Genomic DNA, 20,533 nt, shown 5'->3' with positions numbered 1-20,533 from the left:
AGGAGAGCAAAGGAGCAGCTGTCTCTCTCCCTCCTCCTGCTGCATCTGTAGGTGCTGTCTGGGTCTCTGCTCTGGCCTCTCTCACCCCCACCCAGTCTGAGAGCAGCCCCTCCTCTCCAGATGCAGAGCGCTCAGCTCCAGGACCCAGGGGGTAGCACCTCAAGGTACAGTGGAGCCAGCTGTGCTCCTGCCTGGGAGCTGTACCCTGTGCAGGGAGTGGGCACAAGGAGAGGGCCAGGAGATGCCTCATCAGCCCTTGTCCTCCTTGCACTGCCTGGCCCCCAGCCCAACCCTCAGCCCAGCTGTACCACCCTCATCTGGCGCTCCCAGACCCCACCCCACCAGCCCATCCCCCAGCCCAGCTGTACCACCCTCCCACAGCATCCCCAGTCCAGCCCCTGACCCCAGCTCTACCACCCTCCCTTGGTATCTCCAGCCCCTACTCTAGCATCCCTGGCTCAGCGTCCCCCACAAACCGCTCTCCCACTCTTTGGATATGTGCCCCACAAAATGCGTCTCAGCACCCCAGTCCAATGGTCCTTTGCACTGTTCACTGGGTAGGCAGCAGCTTGACTTTCTTTGACCATCGTGCGGCTTACAGACCAATGGCGGTTGGGAACCAGAGCTCTACAGTATCTGTCCCTGACCAGGGTGAGAAGCAGGAGATGGTCCTTGGGCTGGAGGCCACTGAGGGAAGCCCAGGTGCTGCGAAAGGGGTGTTGGTGATTCAGGTCTGTCTTCCCTTTTGAGTCAGTACTGCCACAAAGCCCCAGCCTGTGGTTGGAGGCACTGTGCTGCTGGAAGTGCGAACTGTCGGGCGCTACGTAATAGTGGAGTCCTTGAATGCTGGCAGCAATGTGTGTGTGTGGGGGGGTGAGATCCCCTTGTGCTTTTCCCCAGGAATCAGGGTGTGCATGTGTGGCAAGCCCCGACTCGATGGGTTACACTCTTCTCTGAAATCCCCTCTGCAGTCTCCAGGCAGTGGAGATTGTTCTTTACGGCCCCTCCCAAAGACAGTGCCGTTTTGTTTCTCCGCGATTCTGGCCGGGAGAGGCTGGGGCCAACCTCTCTTTCTCCCTCACGCTGAGGGAGAGCTGGGGGGGGCTCTCCTCTTCCTCTCTGTCCCCTGGAGAGCGAGGTGGACTCAGGGAGGACAGATCTTTCTGTAGAAGAAAGGGGCCTCCCAAGTAGACAGGCCTCGGTTAGCTTCCGGGCTCAGCCCTTGTAACTGGCTGGTCTGATATCAGGGCACAGGACCTTTGGGAGATCACTCGTCCATCCAGGGATTATGTCGATGCAAAAGCCTTTGTTACCGTTATTGACTGGACCCATCTAGCTTGCTGAGAGAGCTCCAGGCTCAGACCTGAGCAAGTTGATTGTCTCAGCACCCCTAGCTTGCAGGTCTGGTCTCCCAGGCCAGGCTGCCATGAGGTCGCTGGCTCGGCTTCTTCAGCTTGCTGGGGTAATTGTGCGGTCCAGGAGTGTGGGAGGTCTCTGGTTCCCCATCTCTAGCTTGCTGGGCTTATGTCAAGGCACAGGCCTCAGGGAAAGCATGGGAACAGCACCTCTAGCTTGCTAGCCTGACATGAAAGCACAGGCCTCTGGGATGTCACTGGCTCATCCCGTCTAGTCTCCTAGGCTTACGTCAAGGCACAGGCCTCCGGGACATCCGTGACTCAGCACCTCTATCTTTTTAGGCTTCTATGTGAGGTCTCTGGCTTGCTGGGACCATGTGAAGTCACAAGCCTTTGGGAGATCAGGGTCAGCTCGCTCAGCTGATGTCAAGGGCTCTTGTGAGCGCATTCGCTCGGCACCTCCAGCCTGTAGGCCTGAGGTGAGAATTTCATTTAAAGCCCAGTGAAATCGGTGCCACAGGACTGCATAAGACGGAGGGGAGGGATGGGAGAAGCAGGAGACACCAATGGCAGTTTTAATGAAAACTGGCTTTCCTTTGGGCGGTGGTGGGGAGATCAGGTATAGGGTCTTGGCCAATGCTCTGCAGCAACTCTCTCTCCTTATTAGAACAATTCTTTATTCCTCTCCGGTGGAAAGGTTTCAAATTTCAGCAGCTCAAAGAGGGGGATATTAAATTTCAGGGCCTCTGGTGCCCTGCGCATTCAGACCCGAATGGATCGGTTTCCCATTCCTTGAGGTCAGCTCCGCGGGATCAGTGCAGGGTTTTCTCATCCCATTCATTTCTTTCTGAGCATTGCTTTCTTTCTGCCCGTCCAGCTCTTGGGCAGGGAATCTCATGCCTCACTCAGACTTGGGTTTGGCTGGCTGGAGGCTTGTTTCTCTTGCATTTTGTTTGGATTGAAACGCGAAGATGCTTTGCATTGGTTTGTTGGTGTCTCCATTGACCAACCTCCCTCTCTTACCTGCCCCTGGCATGTGAAAGAAGGTCTCTTCTTTGGGCCAAATTCAGCCTTGGGGTGCAGCGTCCGGGGACACCTCTGGGACATGCAGAGTGGTGTGAGCTGCATGTCGGATGCAGTTTGTTCAGAAAATGGGAGGAAGGGGTCAAACAACGTAACTTGCACCAAACTGGGCCCCCGATTCATCCCTGGGTCAGTGCAGAGCCCAGCGCAGCCATTGAGCACCGAGGGCCGTGCCCCTCAACTGTGAAACAGCTGGAGGCGGTTGTGGCCCCTGACACTGGTTAAGGCAGCCCTGAGGGCTGCTCTGACTTGCAAACCAGCTGTCTTAAGGTATGTCTTTGCCGTAGTCCTGGGGGGTGAGTGTGGTCCAAGTAGGTATACACAAGCTAGCTTTGGGTCCTGGCAGCGCAGGCTTCCCGGGGAGTAATTCCCTACGTTTTCAGGCGGGTTTGTACAGCCTGTGCTAATGTGCAGAGCCACAGCTTCACTGCCTCGAGACCCCAGCTATCTGGGTTAAAGCTGGCTCAGGTATGTCAGCTGGAGCTCCAGTCGCTCCCTGTGATTGCAGGAGAGACGTACCCTCCGTGTTTAGGGGGCTTGTGGCAGCTAGGCATTGCTAAGGTGTATGTAGCAGGGAGTCTCTGCTTTCAGTGACATCCTGTTATTACCAGTAGTGCAAAGAACATGATGGATGCAGGTGGGCACAGAGAGAGAACCCTCAAATCTCAGTCGCTGTCTCTCTCTAGCTCACTTTTATTAGCTACCTGCAGAGCCCACAAGAAGTGCATCGTGCCCACCCCCTTGCCGCCCCTCCCCCCCCCCGGCATGGCTCTGGCAGGGGAGGAGGCGTGCAGAGGCGGTGGGATGTGAGGGGGTGTTTTCTGCTTTGGGAACATTCACCCAGGCCCATGTAGTTACTTTGTGGCCCCTTTGCACCAACACAAAGGAGCTGTGGAGTAACTGTGAATCTGGTTGCTGGCACGCAAGACGTGTAGTTTACACGCCAGTGGATACCTTGGGGGAAGAGCAGGAAAAACAACCGACAGCAGCGTTGAAGCTACAGAACAGTGCCATATCTGAATGTGTAAAGAGCTACATGGGTGCTGTCGTTTTGTTGTTGATTATTATTATTTTATGAATTCCCTCGTGGGTCTGCAACCTGCTCTCTATAGCACTTGTGTCAATTTAGAGCCACCCCAGTGGGGTCATTCTGGATTCTGGCTGGTGTCACAGAGAGCAAATTCCGGCCCTCTACACCAAATCCTGCCCTTGCTAACCCAGCCTCTCGCAACCCTGTTGGGATCAGGAGTGTCATTTGGGGATATCTCTGTCAGTTCCCTGCTGTTGGAAGGGAATTTGTGCTCCTCAGTCCCTCCTGTGATTTGCCTGGGGTCTTCTGAGGGCTGTACTACTTTGGTGTGATTCCAGTTGCTGGGCTTGGTATGGGAGCGGCTGGGTGGTGTTGGTGGCCTGTGAGATACAGGAGGTCAGACTAGATCATCTGGTGGTCCATTCTAGATTTAAAAGCTATGACTCCAAGGATTGTTTAGGGTGTAAATAAGGCAGAATTTAGCCCTGTGTATCTGATTCCAGTCACACCCTAGTAGACATCTGGCACAGCTCCACTGAAATAGTCAGAGTCTCCTGGGTGTAAATCCAGTGACACTGAAATCAGAATCAAGCCCTGCCTCAGAAGGAATGCCTCTACTTCCCAGGCTTGAGGCAAACGCTAGCAACCCTGGTACCGCAGCTCACACACCAGCGTTGCGACACCATGAGGTTGTTCAGTGGAGTAGCCAATTGATCCATCGAGCATGAAGATCAAACTTGTCCTGGCGTATGTCTGCACTGCAGCCATGGGGTGGAGCGTGGGCTACCCACGTGAATAATTGCCCAGTGGTCCTGGGGCCGATGGTCGTGCTACCACGGCTTCTCAGCTTTTGATACCCAAGCTAGCTTGAGTAAAGCTGTCTGTGGTCTATCTACGCGTGCTGCAATCACCCCCCGTGACCTCAGTATGGACAGACGCTCAGACAGGCCTGTAAGAAGAGAGAGGGCGCAGTGGGTAAAGGTTGCTGTGTGTTGGGACAGTGCCGGGGGAACACTCATGTTCAGAGCCAAGCACGACGCAGGCAGACAGATCAGTGCTGTTAGCCCCGTGATTTGTGTAAGCATCAACCCACATAGCATTTTTAAGAAAGAAGAAAACACATTCTTCAAAGTGGGGAATGGCTTAGTAGGCTTGACTCTGGACCCATTCATCTCAGTTAGTGACTTGGGTGTCCCCACTGTGGGCTCAGGAAGCGATGAGGAGCGAGTTGGTGGGTCTCAGTTCTGCATTTAATCAACAGGTGTCTGTACTGCCCCCCAGGTCCCCATCTAATTTCCAACTTTGTTGGCAGTCTCAGCAGAAAGACCAGGGATCACCTGGGTGTGGAGATAACCTACCCTCTCACCATCTCTGTGGGGCCTGTTGGTGAGGAAAACCAGGGAAGCTTGTGTTATGACCAACAGGCTCCAGTGTATCAGTCTAGCCACTTTTACCAGCGCTAAAACTCCATCGAACAAAAAGGGCTGGACTTCAAAAGCATGCCAGAGAGTTAGGAGCACAGATCCCATAGGATGTCATTGGGGCTCATCTGCTTGAAAATCCCAATGTATTCAGGGTCAGATTCAATCCTGGTGTAAGTAGGCCCCTCTCCACTATCTTCTTTGGATCTGCACCTGGCTTTGAATGTAGCCCTTAGTGTCCGGGGAGAAGTCAAGACTCTCATGGCATGAGCATTGCATGTCAGTTGAGTGCACCAGGTCAGAAATACATTTAGAGGATACATAAGGCTGTAAACTAGAATTTTATCTCAGAATAGACACTAAAGCTGAAATGATCTGACGACGCAGGTGTGGAATATCAAAGGACCTGACCCAGTGAGGTGCTGATCAACTCCTGCAAAGCACTGAGTGCCTTCTGACTTCACAAAAGTCAGTCTTGCATCGAACACCTGGTTTGTGATCACTCAGCAAACTGAGAAATGAGTATTAGCTGGACTCAACCATTAGAGATTGGAGGTAGTTGCTTCCCCACGTCTCTTTCTTAATGACACTGAATGTACTTGCAATTCCAGGTGGCGTGGTCCTCAATCCAGCCTATTATGGCATGCCTGGCCATACCAACACCATGATCCATGAAGTAGGACATATTCTGGGACTCTACCATGTCTTTAAGGGTGTGAGTGAAAGGGAATCTTGTGATGATCCCTGCAGAGAGACTGCACCTTCCATGGAGACTGGAGACCTCTGTGCCGACACAGCACCTACCCTCAAAAGTAAACTCTGCCGAGATCCAGACCCTACCAATGACTCCTGTGGCCACACCCACTTCTCCAGAACACCATTCAACAACTACATGAGCTACACAGGTAATGGAAGGGAATGGGGATTATTTCTGCTAGAAATTCAGCTTGTATTTCATTCCCCTCAGTCTGTTTCTTCACTCCCTGGATATTTCCTTCCTTTCTGGAATTTGGGTACCCAAGCCCACCTAAAATCTCAACTGGCATAGAATAAGCCCTGGAGCTGTTCCACTTTATACCAGCCAAGGATCTGGCCCTTAGTATGTAGTCAATATTCTGCTCACCTCTTTGTTCTTGGCATCAGTGATTTTTCTCTCTTCTTGCTTGACTTTCTCTGGATGACCAAAAAAGTACTGAGACCAACATGTGGGAATTTCAGTGCCTAAGGTCAGGCATTTAAATCCATATTTAAGCACCTAAATAAATGTCTTATTTAAGTACCTACTATGGGTTTGGATGCCTAATTTTAAATCATCTGTGGCCTGATTTCCAAATGTGCAGCACACCGACAACAATCATGGACTTCCATGAGAATTGTGGGTGCTCGGCACTTCTGAGAATCAGGCTTCCCTCTGTGAATGCACCAGGTCAGTTCTCCTCTCACACCAGTGCCTGTCAGATGCACTCCACTGCATCAGTGATGTGAAACTGGTGCAGGTGAGATGAGATTCAGGTCCCTGGACTCAGCTGAGAACATTGCCATTGCTACTCCATGGATACAATGACACACACTAGTCTAGGAGCAGTGAGCGTCCGAGTACTGGTGACTTAGTCCATCAACGCCCCTCCTTTCTCTCTGAAGCTGGATGGTGGGCTGCTTGGTTAGAGGGGCTCTCTCTCGTTGCATGGTGGCCAGACAAATGGATACAGAGGGTAGTAATGCTTCCTTTCTCCCACCCCGTGTCTGTTTCAATTGTAAACTCTCCAAAGGAGGGACTGTCTCATTATGTGTCTGTACAGCACCTACTGCAGTGGGGCCTTGATCTCGGCTGTGTCCTCTAGCTTCAGCTGTAATTCAAATGATAATAAAGGGCTAGATCCCCGGTGGCTGTGAATCAGCACAAGACCTTTGACGTCACTGGAACTCTGATAGTTTACATCAGCTGGGGGTCTGGCCCAGTAAAAACCCTCTGGCACTTTTGGGGCAGAATCAATGGAATGTGTCAGCATTTGGGTCAACATTCCCTCTCCGAAGAAAACCAGTGTCCTAAGTCCAAGACTATGCAAAGGTAATGGCTGAGCCCATACGGCCTGGTACTTTAGCCTGCACCGTCACTGCATACTGATATGAAATAATTCATTACACTGTTCAAGTGTTTTGTGATACCACTGGTTTGAAAGGTGCCATATGTCCATATAACCAACATTTGTTCTTCTGACAGTAAATGAAATGGGCCAGATCCTAAAGACTTCACTCAGTCCGACTCCTCCAAATTCCAACTGACTTCCAGATTTGTCCCTTGTGTATGGCGAAACTCTGAGGCAGAGGTGCTTTAGACAGAGCAGCAGCTTTGATGCATGACGAGTTATTCGTGACACTTGGCTGGCAAATATTATGGTTGATTATAACACATGCCGTTATGCATGCACTAAGCTCAGATGAATCAAATCTCATGCTCCAAGGTATAAGATGGTCACCTGCTGGGCTCAGGAAGGAGTACTCTTCCCACACGCCGTCCATGTCATTGCACAGTGGGCTGGTTGGCTTATGGGATTCCTCACCTTTCCTATAGCATCAGGTTGTGGCAGCTGTTGGATGCAGGATTGTACATCGGATGATGTGCTATGGGCACATGCTATGGGCTGGAAGCTTAGCTGATGTAAATTGGCATAGCTCCATGGAAGCCGTGCCATTAGTTTTGGTTCTGGCTCTGTGTGCTCCTTCTGTGCGTTTGTTGGAGGAGAGCAATTGAGCAGATGGAAATGATTGGTCTGCCTCCTCCTGGCAGCTGCGTGGCATCACAAACAGCGATGCCCTTTCTAGACTTAACAAAGTCTGATGAGAGCAACTGATTTTCATCCATTTGTTAATTTCTTAAAAAGCCAACCTTGCAATGCGTTCTGAGCCCTCCCCTCCATCACACCCCCACACCTCCACAGCTGTGGCTTAACAAGGTGATTAGTCATTGAAAGGTCCCATGAAAACAATCCAGAGGTCTGGTCAGTGAAACAAACCGCTGCTGAAATAGTGCCATCTTGTGGCAGACTGGAGAAATAACATGAGGAGTCATGTTGGACAAGCCATAGGGATTTTCTCTCACCTAGGGCATGTTTCTTGTCTGGTCCTCCAGGAGAGCCTTAAAACAGGACTGTACTTAGTAATGAATACTGCTAATAATGGTAACCACTTATATAATGCCTTTCACATGTGAATCTCAAAACGTGTCACCAACAAGTCCCCTCCATCCCTTCTCTCTTCCATTCCACACTACCTCATCTTCTTTCTCTCTCAGACGATGACTGCACGGACAGTTTTACCCCAAACCAAGTGGCTCGAATGCATTGCTATTTGGATCTGGTGTACCAGCGATGGAGCCAGAGCAGAAGGCCCACTCCGATCGCCATGCCCCCAATTGTCATTGGGCAGAGCCAAGACTCCCTCACCATCCACTGGCTGCCTCCTATCAGCGGCGTTCTCTATGAAAGGTAAGAGGCAACGTCACTTAGATAGTCCCGGACATGATGCTCTGCTGAACATGCCAGAAAGCCAGTGTAAACTAAAACTGCCAGCGTGTTTGATGGCCTCTTGCTTCTAGATCAGTTCAGCTGGGGACCAATTTTGTAGTCCTACCCCTGACCTCAGCCTGTAACTGGATCCCTAAACAACCGCATGTACTTGCTTCCACGGGGAAGTGCCTGTCGCTATTTATTTGCACATGGCTCCCTAGGAAAAGTCATTTGGCACTGAACCAGGGAATTTCAGAAGTTCGTGAAGGTGATGAAGATGAGTTGGCAAAACCCTCAAGTTCTTTGCCAAGTGGCAAGCCATGCCAGGTTTTTTTGTGTTTGAGTAGGTGCGGCGCACGCAGCTATTTGTGCAGCTGCCTTTTAGGAACGAAGCAACCCCAGTCATGTCCACCAGGATAGCATGTAGGGGCACACATGTACTACTCGAATGGCAGTGTGTGCCGGCGTGTTAAGCAAGGGTCCTCCAAAAAGCATTCCACTGTTGGGGGGCTAAGGGAGGAGGCCAAAGGGTTTTGTGCCATCAGGAGACAAGGCCAAATGGAACCTGAGAGCACAATTACTAAATGAAGAATGAGCTTTCGTTAGCACTTACTGGGTAAACGAGTGATTTATGAGGAGGAAATCTGGTCTTGTGGTTAACACACAGGACTGGAAGCCAGAAGATCTGGGTTTGGATCTTAGCTTTGTGACTTTGGGCATGTCAGTGATATTTTCAGATGTCAGTATCTTAAGTGAGGCCCTCACTAAAATGAGCCTGACTTTCAGGGGTGCTGACCAGCCACAGCTGCCATTCACTGGCAATTGTGGGAGCTCGTCCTTCTGAAAGTCAGGCCACTTTTATTTGAGTGCCTAACTATGGATTTAGGTGCCTACCATCAGGCACCCCAGTTTGCAAATATTGTCCACATTAATGAATGTTTGATGTAGAAATCCTTTGAAATCCTGAGATGGAAAGCACTCGAGGTGTGCCACGTGTTATTGCTTTGGCGTAGAATTTCTGTCACATATATTTTTAAACATCTGTTTACACAGCACATAATGGACCATGGTCCTAATCATGAAGTCAATGAAAAGCTGGTGTGATGCAATGGATAGAGAACGAGACTGGGACTCTGGAGACCTGCCATCTATTCCTGGCTCTGCCATTGGCCTGCTGGTCAAGTCACTTCCCCTCTCTGTGCCTGAGTTTTCCTAGCTGTAAAATGGGGGTAATATTTATGTCCTGTGTAAAGAGCTCCAAGACCTATTGATGAAACGCATCATAAGAGCTAGATAATATTATTATTATTTATTACTCCCTGTGACTTCACTGGGCTTTGGAGAGGACTGTATGTAATCTGTCCATTTCTTTATTAATGCTCTGGTAAATGTTTGTATAGACTTGACACTGTTGCTTGCTAAGGCCCTGATTCAGCAGTCCATTCATTTTCAATCAAGCACGTAAGCATACATTTATCTTTAGGCATATGTCTTTTAGGTCCCATTAACTTTAATGGGACTTCGGCACATCCTTAAAATTAAGCACGTTTCATTGTTTAGGTGAACGGGGATGGACTTAAGCAAATGCAGAAATATTTTCTTCATTTGGAGCCTTACAAAGCTTAGTGGCCTGTGAAAGCTGTGATATTTACAATGGCTGTGCAAAGCACATGTGCCCATAAGCTGCTTGTAATAGAATAAGTATAATACTTTGCACTTATCTAACAACTACCAACTCAAAGCCCTTTTCAAAGGTGAGTGACGTCTCACATCCCCCTGAAAGTGTTTTACAAATCTGTCCTTTCAAATGCCTTTTAATTCCAAGAAAATCAATGTCTGAGGACATCCCGGCTAATTACAGAATAATTGCTCTCTAGCTGCACCAAATGGTGCATATGGAGTGCTATTCCTGGCTCCAGAATGACATTGGAACAAGGATATGTCACCTAGCGAGGGCACAGACAGGTGTCTGAACAATCAAATGGGCTTGCATCACTAAAAGAATAGCCTGAGAAGGAATGGAGGGGAGAGTTGGAAAAACATAGCAGGACCATTCAGGGCTAACTGAAGGGAGCATTTTGACATTCTCTTTAGAGCAGGAAATACCCCCTGGTCCCTTGTTACCTTGAGGCTGCCACTTTAATTTAACATTATCTCGTCTTTGCATTATGGTAGCACCTAGAGGCCAAAGTTGAGTGCAGGGCTTCACTGTGCCAGGCTCTGCACGTACACACAGAATGAGACACTCCCTGGCCCACACAGCTTGCAGCCTGAATAGTCAAGGGAGACACAGGAAGTGCTATTCTCCCCATTTTAGAGATGGGAAACTGAGGCACGGAGCATTTACTAACCTGTCCAAAATCCCACAGGGAATCTGTAGAAGAATAGGGGATCCAACCCAGATCGCCAGAGCGGCATCTTAACCAGCAGGTCACCCTTCCCTCCCCAGCCCCGCCAGAGTTGGCTGTGAGAACAAGCAAGCCCTGGCTCATTCAGGCTTTCCATGTCATGCAGAGATCAAGACTGACTGGGGAGAAACCAAGTCTGACCATAAATCAGGGGAAGAATCTTTCTCATTCTCTCTCTCTGTTCTGCAGGGACCCCAGCACCCTCTGCAGAGACTGCGCTGAAGATGGTACTTTCAGCCAATATGTATACCAGGCTTCTTCCCCTCGGGTCTGCGACTCCTCTGGCTACTGGACCCCTGAGGAGGCAGTAGGTAAAGTGCCTTGTCCTCTCTCACTCATGGTGACTGACACTCCCGCTCCCCCCGACCCCTTCGTGGAGATGAGATCATCTGAGACCCAATTTTCCTTTTAAAATATCTAAATCTAATCTAAATTCAAATATGCAAAATAAAAATCCTCTTTGGAGAAGATTGCATAAGGGAAAGCTCAGCCTCCCAGGGTGTGTCTTGGAGTTACCAGTTATGTTGGGGTGCAGGGAGCTTGTTGATGTTATTAACAGCTTCCCAGGAGGGTGCTGGAGAGAGAAAAGAGACACTTGGGAAACTATTCAGATGGACTGATTTCACCAAAGTAAAAGCCAGTGTACGGTGCACCCAACTCTTAGGGTCTGATCCAAAGCCAATAGGAGCCTTCTCATTGACTTCCATGGGCTTTGATCCAGCCCTAGAGAATGGCATGCTCTGCTTGGGGGGTTGGTGAGAATCTCATTTCTTGGATCTTTTCATTCCAGGCATAGCTTTGGAGAACACAGTTCAGGGAACAGTCCCCAGCAACGGGCTGGATGGGATGAACTAATAGGTGGATTCAGTTTCAAGTGTTTATGAGCCAGGCCAGTCAGTTCAAAAGCATCCTAGGGCAGGTTATCTCGCCCCAGGCCTTGCCTTCCAGATAAGTTTCAACATGGATCATACTGATATGCACGAGCCCCTCGCAGTTGGAAAGAGGGGTTTCATGGTGTCACGGGAAATGTCACCTTGAGATCGAAGTGGGGGGGAAACATCTCTCGCAATCAGAGAGAGTGATAAAAGGAGGGGTTAAAAAGAGGTTTGTGTCAAGCTGATTGAACAGCCCCAAGTTTGGGGCCATCCCCTCAGCATTTTCCGTTTCCCACAATGTCAGAAGGCTGTTTCGGCCCTCACTGATCAGAATCGGGTTTGTCTCTTAGCAGGCACTAAACCTTTCTTCATGCTAGTGTGCCGTTTTCACCAGCACATCAGCTTGGGTGCACTTTTGCACAACCTTAGGGATTTCATGAGGACAAAGACACATGAGTCCAGGCCTTGCATTGGCTCTAAATGTGACAAATGTTTATGGCTTTGGGGAAAACTGGGGCATTTTCAACAGAGTCCAGGAGCTTGGAAGCGGTTGTTACACTCAGCTTTTCTTTCAATGGCTCCGAGTACATCTATGTGTGTTTCTCTTGCTGATTGCATGGGGCTCGATCCTGAGCAAGCTTTGATGTAGCTGATGGGGTGGAGGCAAAAGAATCTCTCAGGCCTGTCTGATCCTGAGCTGAGGTGGGCCCCTGATGAAGTGGATTTACACCCTGCTGTCTCGGGATCACCAGCATACAGCGTGCTCTGGCTATGCCCTCTCCTACACTTGGCCCGCTCCAGAATGCCCCTAACATGGTACCCCACCGAGGATTCCCCCACGACAGAAAAACCTCCAGCTGCCTCTGTAGGAAAGCATCGAGTTCCCTTTGTGCCGCACTCTTTCACATACTCACTTGAACGCACTCACCTGACAGCCGCGAGCCCTGACTTGGGATCGACATGAAAAGGAGTTTCCTTAACTTCTCCTCAGTCAGCTAAAAATGGGAGGGATGGTCAGAATGCACCCTGGAACTATTGCAGGGCAATCGGAGCCAGCCATGAACCAATGATGCTTTTCTCTCCATCCCAGGTGTATAGTGAGAACAGCGAGTGGCATTGAGACCAGCCACAGAACCCTGATTGTTGCAGCCCACCTCTGTGTGCTTGCATGTGCATCTCAGTGTGTCTGTGTGTCCAGGTATGAGTGGGTGTGTGTGTGAGGGAGAGGTCTGGAGATGTGTCCGTGTTTCGTTCTTCCCATTAGTTCACATAGATGTGTCCTTACGTCTCTGTGTGTGCCTGATGTATGTGCTTGGGTCAACATGTCTCAGGGCAACCTGGACAGGTAAATGGGCATATGTTTGTGAGTGTTGTCTTTGTGTGCGTGCGTGTGTGTGTGTGTGCAGGTATATCTGTGGTTTTGACAAACCTCTTGTGTGTCCCTGTGCAGGTGTTTCTGTGAGTACACCAGTGTATATAATATGTGTTTGTGTCTGAGTCATTGCAAAGATCACATGTGTGTCTATGCTGGCATTGTATGCACAAGTGCGTATGTATCTATGTTTATATGTATGTGCAAACATGGTACGTGTGTTCACCTCTAAGTGTGTGCCCATATGCACAGACGATCATATCTCTGTTTGCCACCGAAATGATCTGCCGTGTGCCTTATAAAGATCCATATTTTCCCCTTGTCTAGGCCCTCCGGATGTGGATCAGCCCTGTGAGCCAAGCCTGCAGGCATGGAGCCCAGAGCTCCACCTGTACCACATGAACATGACTGTCCCTTGCCCCCAGCCGCATGGTTGTATCCTGGAGCTGCATTTCCTGCATCCCGTATATCCGGAGTCTCTCATGTTATGGACCACCTACCTCTCCACAGACTCACCCAAGGCCCTGTCTGACATTGAAATCCTGACGGAGCATGGGGAGTCCATCCACCTGGGCCCTCTGGACACTTTCTGCGACGCCCCCCTCACCATTAGGCTCAACATCAACAGGAAGGTGTCTGGGGTAAAGGTCTATACCTTTGATGAGCGGATGGAGATAGATGCGGCTCTCTTAACCTCCATGCCCCAGAGCCCCCTCTGCTCCAGCTGCAAGCCTGTGCGGTACAGGATCCTCCGGGACCCCCCGTTTGCTAGCGGCTCCCCCATAAAGGGGTTGCAGATGCACCGAAAGTTCACTGACACGTGAGTAGCAAGATCGGTCCACCAAAGGCCGGGGGTGGGGGGTTGCTGTTCTAGTTCTCCTTTAATTACCTGCCACAGAGCCTCTTTCTATAGCCTCTGCTCAAGGCAATGTAGAATCTGAGCTCGGGGGGGGAGGAGGCAGGAGAGCAGAGAGAAACTGATGATGAGCACTGCTGAAAATCCCACCTTAAACCATCTCCCAAGGCCATGTGCTCCTCGGTGGGGGAGACGCGCCAAGTTCTGTTCTTCATCCCCAGCTCAGAGGGGGAAGTGGATGAGCTCAAGACTGCACCTCTGGCTTCTGTTGCATTCATTTTAAGAGCTAAAAGAGTTAAAGGTGTTTATAAACGTTATTTTTTAACATTAAAGCAATGATACCGTAACGCCGACAGACCCCGGTTGTTAGCGGCCGGGATCAAACTAGTGACCTCTGGAGCTTCATGCATGAGCTAAAAGATACATGTCTCTTAGCCAAGGCTATAGCAAACTCAGCAATCTCTAGCTGCCACTAGAGGGGATGGAGCGCCACACCAAACAGGCATGGGTTACAATACTAAGTGTGATGTTTTGGGGTCACCCAGGCTAGTAAGGGGTTTGGTCACCATCTTCTGGGTAATCCTGGCCATATTGAAGCTGTGCAGCTTCGGTCCAGAGCTGTGACCCGAACAGCCTGCCAGAAGCCCACAAGTCTCACCCTGATGTTGCCCAAACAGGCTGACCCTAGTATGCGTCCAGCCCTGAATTCATCCCAGCGATTCTTTTTTTAAAATACATCAGAAACAGGAAGCTTGCCAAACCATCAGTGGGGCCATTAGACAATCAAGGTGCTAAAGGAGCACTCAAGGAAGACAAGGCCATTGTGGAGAAGCTAAATAAATTCTTTGCATCAGTCTTCATTGCAGAGGATGTGAGGGAGATTTTTACACCTGAGCCATTCTTTTTAGGTGTGAGGAACTGTCCCAAATTGAGGTGTCAATAGAGGAGGTTTTGGAACAAATTAATCATTTAAACAGTAATAACTCACCAGGATCAGATGGTATTCACCCAACAGTTCTGAAGGAACTCAAATATGAAATTGCAGAACTATTAACTGTGGTATGTAATGTATCACTTATATCAGCTTCTGTACCAGATGACTGGAAGATAGCTAATGTAACACCAATTTTTAAAAAAGGCTCCAGGGACAATCCTGGCAATTCCAAGTCAGTTAGCCTAGCATCAGTTGCAGGCAAAGTAGTTCAAACTATAGTGAAGAACAGAATTATCAGACACAGAGGAACATATGTTGGAGAAGAGTCAACACAGCTTTTGTAGAGGGAAATAATGCCTCACCGATCTATTAAAATTCTTTGAGGGCATCAACAAACATGGACAAGGGTGATCCAGTGGATACAGTATACTTGAACTTTCAGAAAACCTCTGACAAGGTCCCTCACCAAAGGTTCTTAAACAAAGTAGATAGTCATGGGATAAGAGGGAAGGTCATCTCATAGATCAGCAGTAACTGGTTAAAAGACAAGAAGCAAATAGGAGGAACCAAATGGTCAATTTTCACAATGGAGAGAGGTAAATAGTGGTGTCCTCCAGGGAGCTATAGTGGTGTCCTCCAGGGATCTATATTGGGAGCAGTGCTGTTCAACATATTCATAAATGATCTGGAAAAAGGGGTAAAACATGAAGTGGCAAAATTTGGAGATGATACAAAATTACTCAAGATAGTAAAATCCAATACTGACTGCAAAGAGTTACAAAGGGATCTCACAAAACTGGGTGACTAGGCAAGAAAATGGCAGATAAAATTCAGTGTTGATAAATGCAAAGTAATGCACACTAGAAAACATTATCCCAACTATACATACAAAATGATAGGTTCTAACTTAGCTGCTACCACTCAAGAAAGAGATCTTGGAGTCATTGTAGATAGTTCTCTAAAAAAAGCTAACAAAATGTTAGGAGTCATTAGGAAAGGGGTAGATAATAAGACAGAAAATGTTATAAAGCCACTATAGAAATCCATGGTACGTCCACTCCTTGAGTACTGTTTGCAGTTCTGGTGGCCCCATCTCAAAAAAGATATATAAAAACTGGAAAAAGTACAGACAAGGGCAACAAGAATTTTTGGTGGGACGGAACAGCTTCCATATGAGGAGAGATTAAAAAGACTGGGACTGTTCAGCTTGGAAAAGAGACTAAGGGGGATATGATAGCAGTCTATAAAATCGTGAATGATCTGGAGAAAGTGAATAGGGAAGTGTTATTTACCCCTTCAAATAACTCAAGAACCAGAGGTCACCAGATGAAATTAACAGGCAGTAGGTTCAAAATAAACATAAGGAAGTACTTCTTCATACAAAGCACAGTCAATCTGTGGACTTCTTTGCTGGAGAGAGTTTTTGTAAAGAAAAACTCCCTTGTTGGACAGTCTCTTAGTTGCTCTCAAAGATGGTTATCACTGCCCTTGGGGGCAAAAAGAGAAGCAGTTAGTTGAAATGGGCTGGAGCTGCTGTTGTTGCTGCTGGTAAAGTCCGATCCTGTTGCATCCCAGATGGTGTTTGGGATTCAGCTGGAACTAGTAGAGCCGGTGATGTTATCTGGAGCCCTCTCTCTGGCCTGGTCTGGTCAAAACATCTCTCGGGTTTAGGATGACAAAAGGCCTAGGATTCCAGGAAATAGTGGGGGTGGCAGCTATGGCTCTGAACCTTGCTTTAGTAGTCTGTCTGTTTTTTCAGTTTTCTTCCCCCAAATTCCCTTTCTTTCAGGACCCACAAAGGGGATGGAGGGTGGAATAGCCCATCTCCCCATTGTTTTGTTCGCAATTAGGCCTAATATCTGACACACCTCTCTCGGTTCATTACTTTCCAGTTCCACATTTTCTGTCTTTACCAAGCATGATTTCAACATGGTCCTTGAATTATATCATTATGGCCTTTTTTTATTTGGACTAATTCAGTCTCTCTGTCTGGTTCTTTTGCATCTGTTTACCACATTCACTACTGAAAGCAACTTGACCTATTTTTATTAACATTTGTTATAAGTTATTTTATTATTTTATTAACTTTGATAGGCTCTTTACATTTTAGCTGATAATTAGGGTAAATTTGTCAGCCCAATTATTACAACACTTCCTATCTAGTAGGACATCATCTCTTACCTTTCCATTCTGCCTGGTACCACACGTGCTTTTTATAACCTCTAACCATCCCTATTCCCTCTAATGAATCCACTGCAAATGGTCACACGTAGGCATATGTTTCTCACACTGTATTTGTTCTCTCTTGCAATTTGTTTCATTCCTCTGTGTTTCTGCAGGGAAGTCATACCAGGCCAGTTGTACCGGTACCAGGTGCAGGCCGTGGCTGGGACAGCCGTGGGAGAAGCCTCCCCGCCTTTGATCCATACCCATGGTGCTCCCTATTGTGGAGATGGAATAGTGACCGTGTAAGTATTGAATTCTACGCATGTTTGGGAGATGTTTTTAAAACAGTTTGGTCTAGTAGATTAGATCCCAAGGTAAACAAAAGGCACGATCCGTCCCTCCAGGACACTAGATTTATGCAAGCCTAACTCCACCCCCATCAGTCCTGCCAAACCATCACAAAAGAATGGATTATCAGGCCCACAGTGTTTTGCACAATTTAATGTTTCTTCAAAGGTAGAGATGGACCTGGCGAGGTGCAAAATTTGGATCTGGATTCTGATCTGAACTTTCCCAAGGACAGTGGGTGCTTGGTCCAGTGCTTTGGTTCTGGCCTGTCTCTAATGACAAAGTTTCATAGATTCTTAAATCCAAAACGGAGCATTTTGGTCATCTAGTCTGGCCTCCTGCACAGCATGGGCCAAAGAACTTTACCAAATGTTTCTGCGTTGTGCCCAGTAACTTGTGGTTCAGGTGGAGCATATCTTTTAGAATGACATCCCATCCCATCCTGATTTAAAGACCCCAAATGATAGGAAACATACAACATCTTCTAGTAAGCTGGTCTAATGGTTAGCTATCCTCACCAGCAAAAATTTAAGTCGTGCTTCTAGTTTGAATTTTTCTGACATCAACCTGATCGTTTTCCAGTGAAAACAGCTTTGTAAATTGTTAGCCTCCCTTTGCAGTTGAGAAACCCAATGCCAAATGACTGTGCTAAATGCATGAAACCCAACAGAGGAAACTGACTAGAAACTGGGCCAGATCCTTACTTGGTGTAATTCAGCATCGCTCCATTGATTTCATTGCTGATTTATTCTAGTAAAGGATCTAGCCCCGAGTGAGTGACTGACCACTTTAGTTCCACTGTCCAAGCTGAGTGAAGTTGAAAAAACTGAACACGCAGCATAAATGGGAAGAAAGCAGCGGAGATTTGTGACATGCTTTTAACATGACTGATCTAAAGGATGGATAGGAACACAGTTTAGGAAGTCTTCTTTTATAAACAATTTTAAACTATCGTGTGAAATAACAGTGAGTCACAGTCAAGAGAGGAGAGAGACAAGGTTGATTTTCATATTGTGCATCTGTGTGTAGGGAGAATGTGTGTGAACAAAGGTGCATGAGTGTACAAAGTTTTGAGTGTAAAGTTTGTGTGTGTTTGTGCGCGCACGAACATGGGATTAAACCTGAATTCACCTGGGTGTGGAATTTTCCCTATTTTTGCCATCAATCCAGCTTTTTGCAAAACAGCGATGGATGCTGCTCATGAAAATTGCTTGTGGTTTTCTCATGAAATGTAGCACATGGCTGTTGTGTTTTCCCCTCACTCACTAAGCTCATGCCTGTCCCTTACTCACCTCACCTTGTCCAACTCTCAGTGGAGAAACTGGCCATTCTTCACTTCTAGCATCACTGATCCCTGGCGTTTCTCCTCTGACACAGGCTTGGTAGCTGCACTTGCACCTGCCCTGAGTCCCCAAGGGAAGATGATGGTGGTGTGGGACCCCTCCTCTCCCATTCTGGGTTTTCCAACCCCTTCCTCACCTGACAAGAGTCCAGACTCTTCTCTCCCTCAATGTAGCTGTCATCCCATGATCCCTCCAGTGAAATTTGACTCAAGGATTGAACTTAAACATGGGGTCTGTATCCTTATGGAGATGAAAAGCTTGAAGGGCGTCTAGTCAAGAGGGAACTAACATTATTGCTGTCGGTCTCTTAGGAGCCTGGAAGAAGAGTGTGATGATGGAGACCTGTTAGATGGAGATGGCTGTTCTAGGACGTGTAAAAGGGAAAAAGGCTTCAACTGTGTTGGTGAGTCCAGGACGACCAACCCCTCCGTACCAGAAACAAAATCTACGGTATTCTGGCCGGACCCTGTAGCGGCATGGCCGTGAGAGTGTCGTAATTTGGGTGACTGCTGCAGAACATTGGTTATTGGTCTATGCTTGTAGGGAAGCCTGTGGGCAATCCTTGGAGCCACGCCTGTCACTGTGGCACGGAACCCATAAATCAGCAAGCCCGGATGCTTCCAGTGAGTTGAGTCCAGTCCAGAAGCTAAATGAACGTGCTGAGTCAGCACATTCCTTCTCTCCTTGGCCACACCCCCATGCTTGGACAGCGCCACCCACTTTTTGGGCCGCAATGACCACCCGTGCCCCTCTCCACCAGTGCAAGTGGAGGGGTCAGTTTTCTCTCCCATTGTAACATCCCTGCAATGGGTTGTCCTGCCTGCCCAGGACCCTCTTCAGGGATCTGCCCCCAGCAGAAGCAGACAGTGGGATGAATCTGATTCCTAAACTTCTAGTCTTTGGCCTCTCTGCAGGAGAGCCAAGCCTGTGTTATGTCCATGAGGGAGATGGAGTGTGTGAGCCCTTCGAGAAGAGAAGCAGCGTCCTGGACTGTGGCCTCTACACTCCCAAAGGGTACATGGATCAATGGGCAGCACAGGCCTACACATCCCACCAAGACAAGAAGTTGTGTCCCGTTTCCACGGTGACCGGAGAACCTGTTGTGAAGGTGAGGTTAGGCATTTCCTTGTACCAGGGGAGTCCCAAACCTGATGTGATCTCCACAGTGCCCTTGATCTTCCTGTCCCTCCCTGAGGAGTTTCGAAAGGCCTATGAGACTCAGTCCCCTCAGCAAAGCAGCTCTCATGTATCAGGCAGCTTAAAGTCAGCCATATAAACTGGAAAAGAAAATCCAGACCACAATCCTGCCATTGCTATGACATGGGCTAAGCTTCGCTTTCCATCATGCTGCATGGACTCCCCCCAGAAGACAACACTGCATCAAAGGAAAAGCTGTTTAACAAACCCCCGCACTGTTAACCCTTGGCGTTCACTGCCACAAGCTTGTATTGAGGCCAGGAGCTTTACAAAGGACAAAGTCGAAAAGGATTATGCACTTCTAACTTCATCCCTATTTGGGGTGGGTGTAGGCTTTGGACTGGCTCTCTGTGTAGGGGGTGTATCACCCTTCTATGACTAGGAAGCATGTCACTGTTACACCAGATAGGATAAGAAACTATGGCCCTGATCCAGCAAAGCACTTCAGTACATGCATGACGTTAAGCCCAGGAGTTGTCCCATTGAAGTTGTAAAAATTAGCACAGGCCTCAATGCTTACAGAATCAGGATGTGAAAGGATATAAACCCTCATGCTTTAGGACGCATGCCCACCACTTAGTGTCTGAACCAAAGCCCCTTGACGTTTGTGGGCCTCTTCCCGTTGACTTCAATGGGCTT

General features: G+C 48.4%; 1 protein-coding gene across 1 annotated transcript in view; it reads left to right on the top strand.

Moving 5' to 3' along the window:
* PAPPA2 (pappalysin 2) overlaps positions 1 to 20,533 on the top strand; it is a 165,108-nt gene that overhangs the window by 58,566 nt on the left and 86,009 nt on the right. The window contains exons 4-10 of the mRNA XM_067532408.1: positions 5,501 to 5,794; positions 8,182 to 8,374; positions 10,993 to 11,114; positions 13,378 to 13,870; positions 17,180 to 17,308; positions 19,009 to 19,100; positions 19,612 to 19,805. Coding sequence (XP_067388509.1) covers positions 5,501 to 5,794; positions 8,182 to 8,374; positions 10,993 to 11,114; positions 13,378 to 13,870; positions 17,180 to 17,308; positions 19,009 to 19,100; positions 19,612 to 19,805 — 1,517 coding nt within the window. The remainder of the gene's footprint in view (positions 1 to 5,500; positions 5,795 to 8,181; positions 8,375 to 10,992; positions 11,115 to 13,377; positions 13,871 to 17,179; positions 17,309 to 19,008; positions 19,101 to 19,611; positions 19,806 to 20,533) is intronic.

This window comes from Emydura macquarii, unplaced genomic scaffold (genome assembly GCF_026122565.2).
Source record: "Emydura macquarii macquarii isolate MOO-44397 ecotype Brisbane River unplaced genomic scaffold, CSIRO-AGI_Emac_v2 contig_3287, whole genome shotgun sequence".
NCBI classification, from domain to species: Eukaryota; Metazoa; Chordata; order Testudines; family Chelidae; genus Emydura; species Emydura macquarii.
This window is presented reverse-complemented; position numbering and strand designations above follow the sequence as displayed.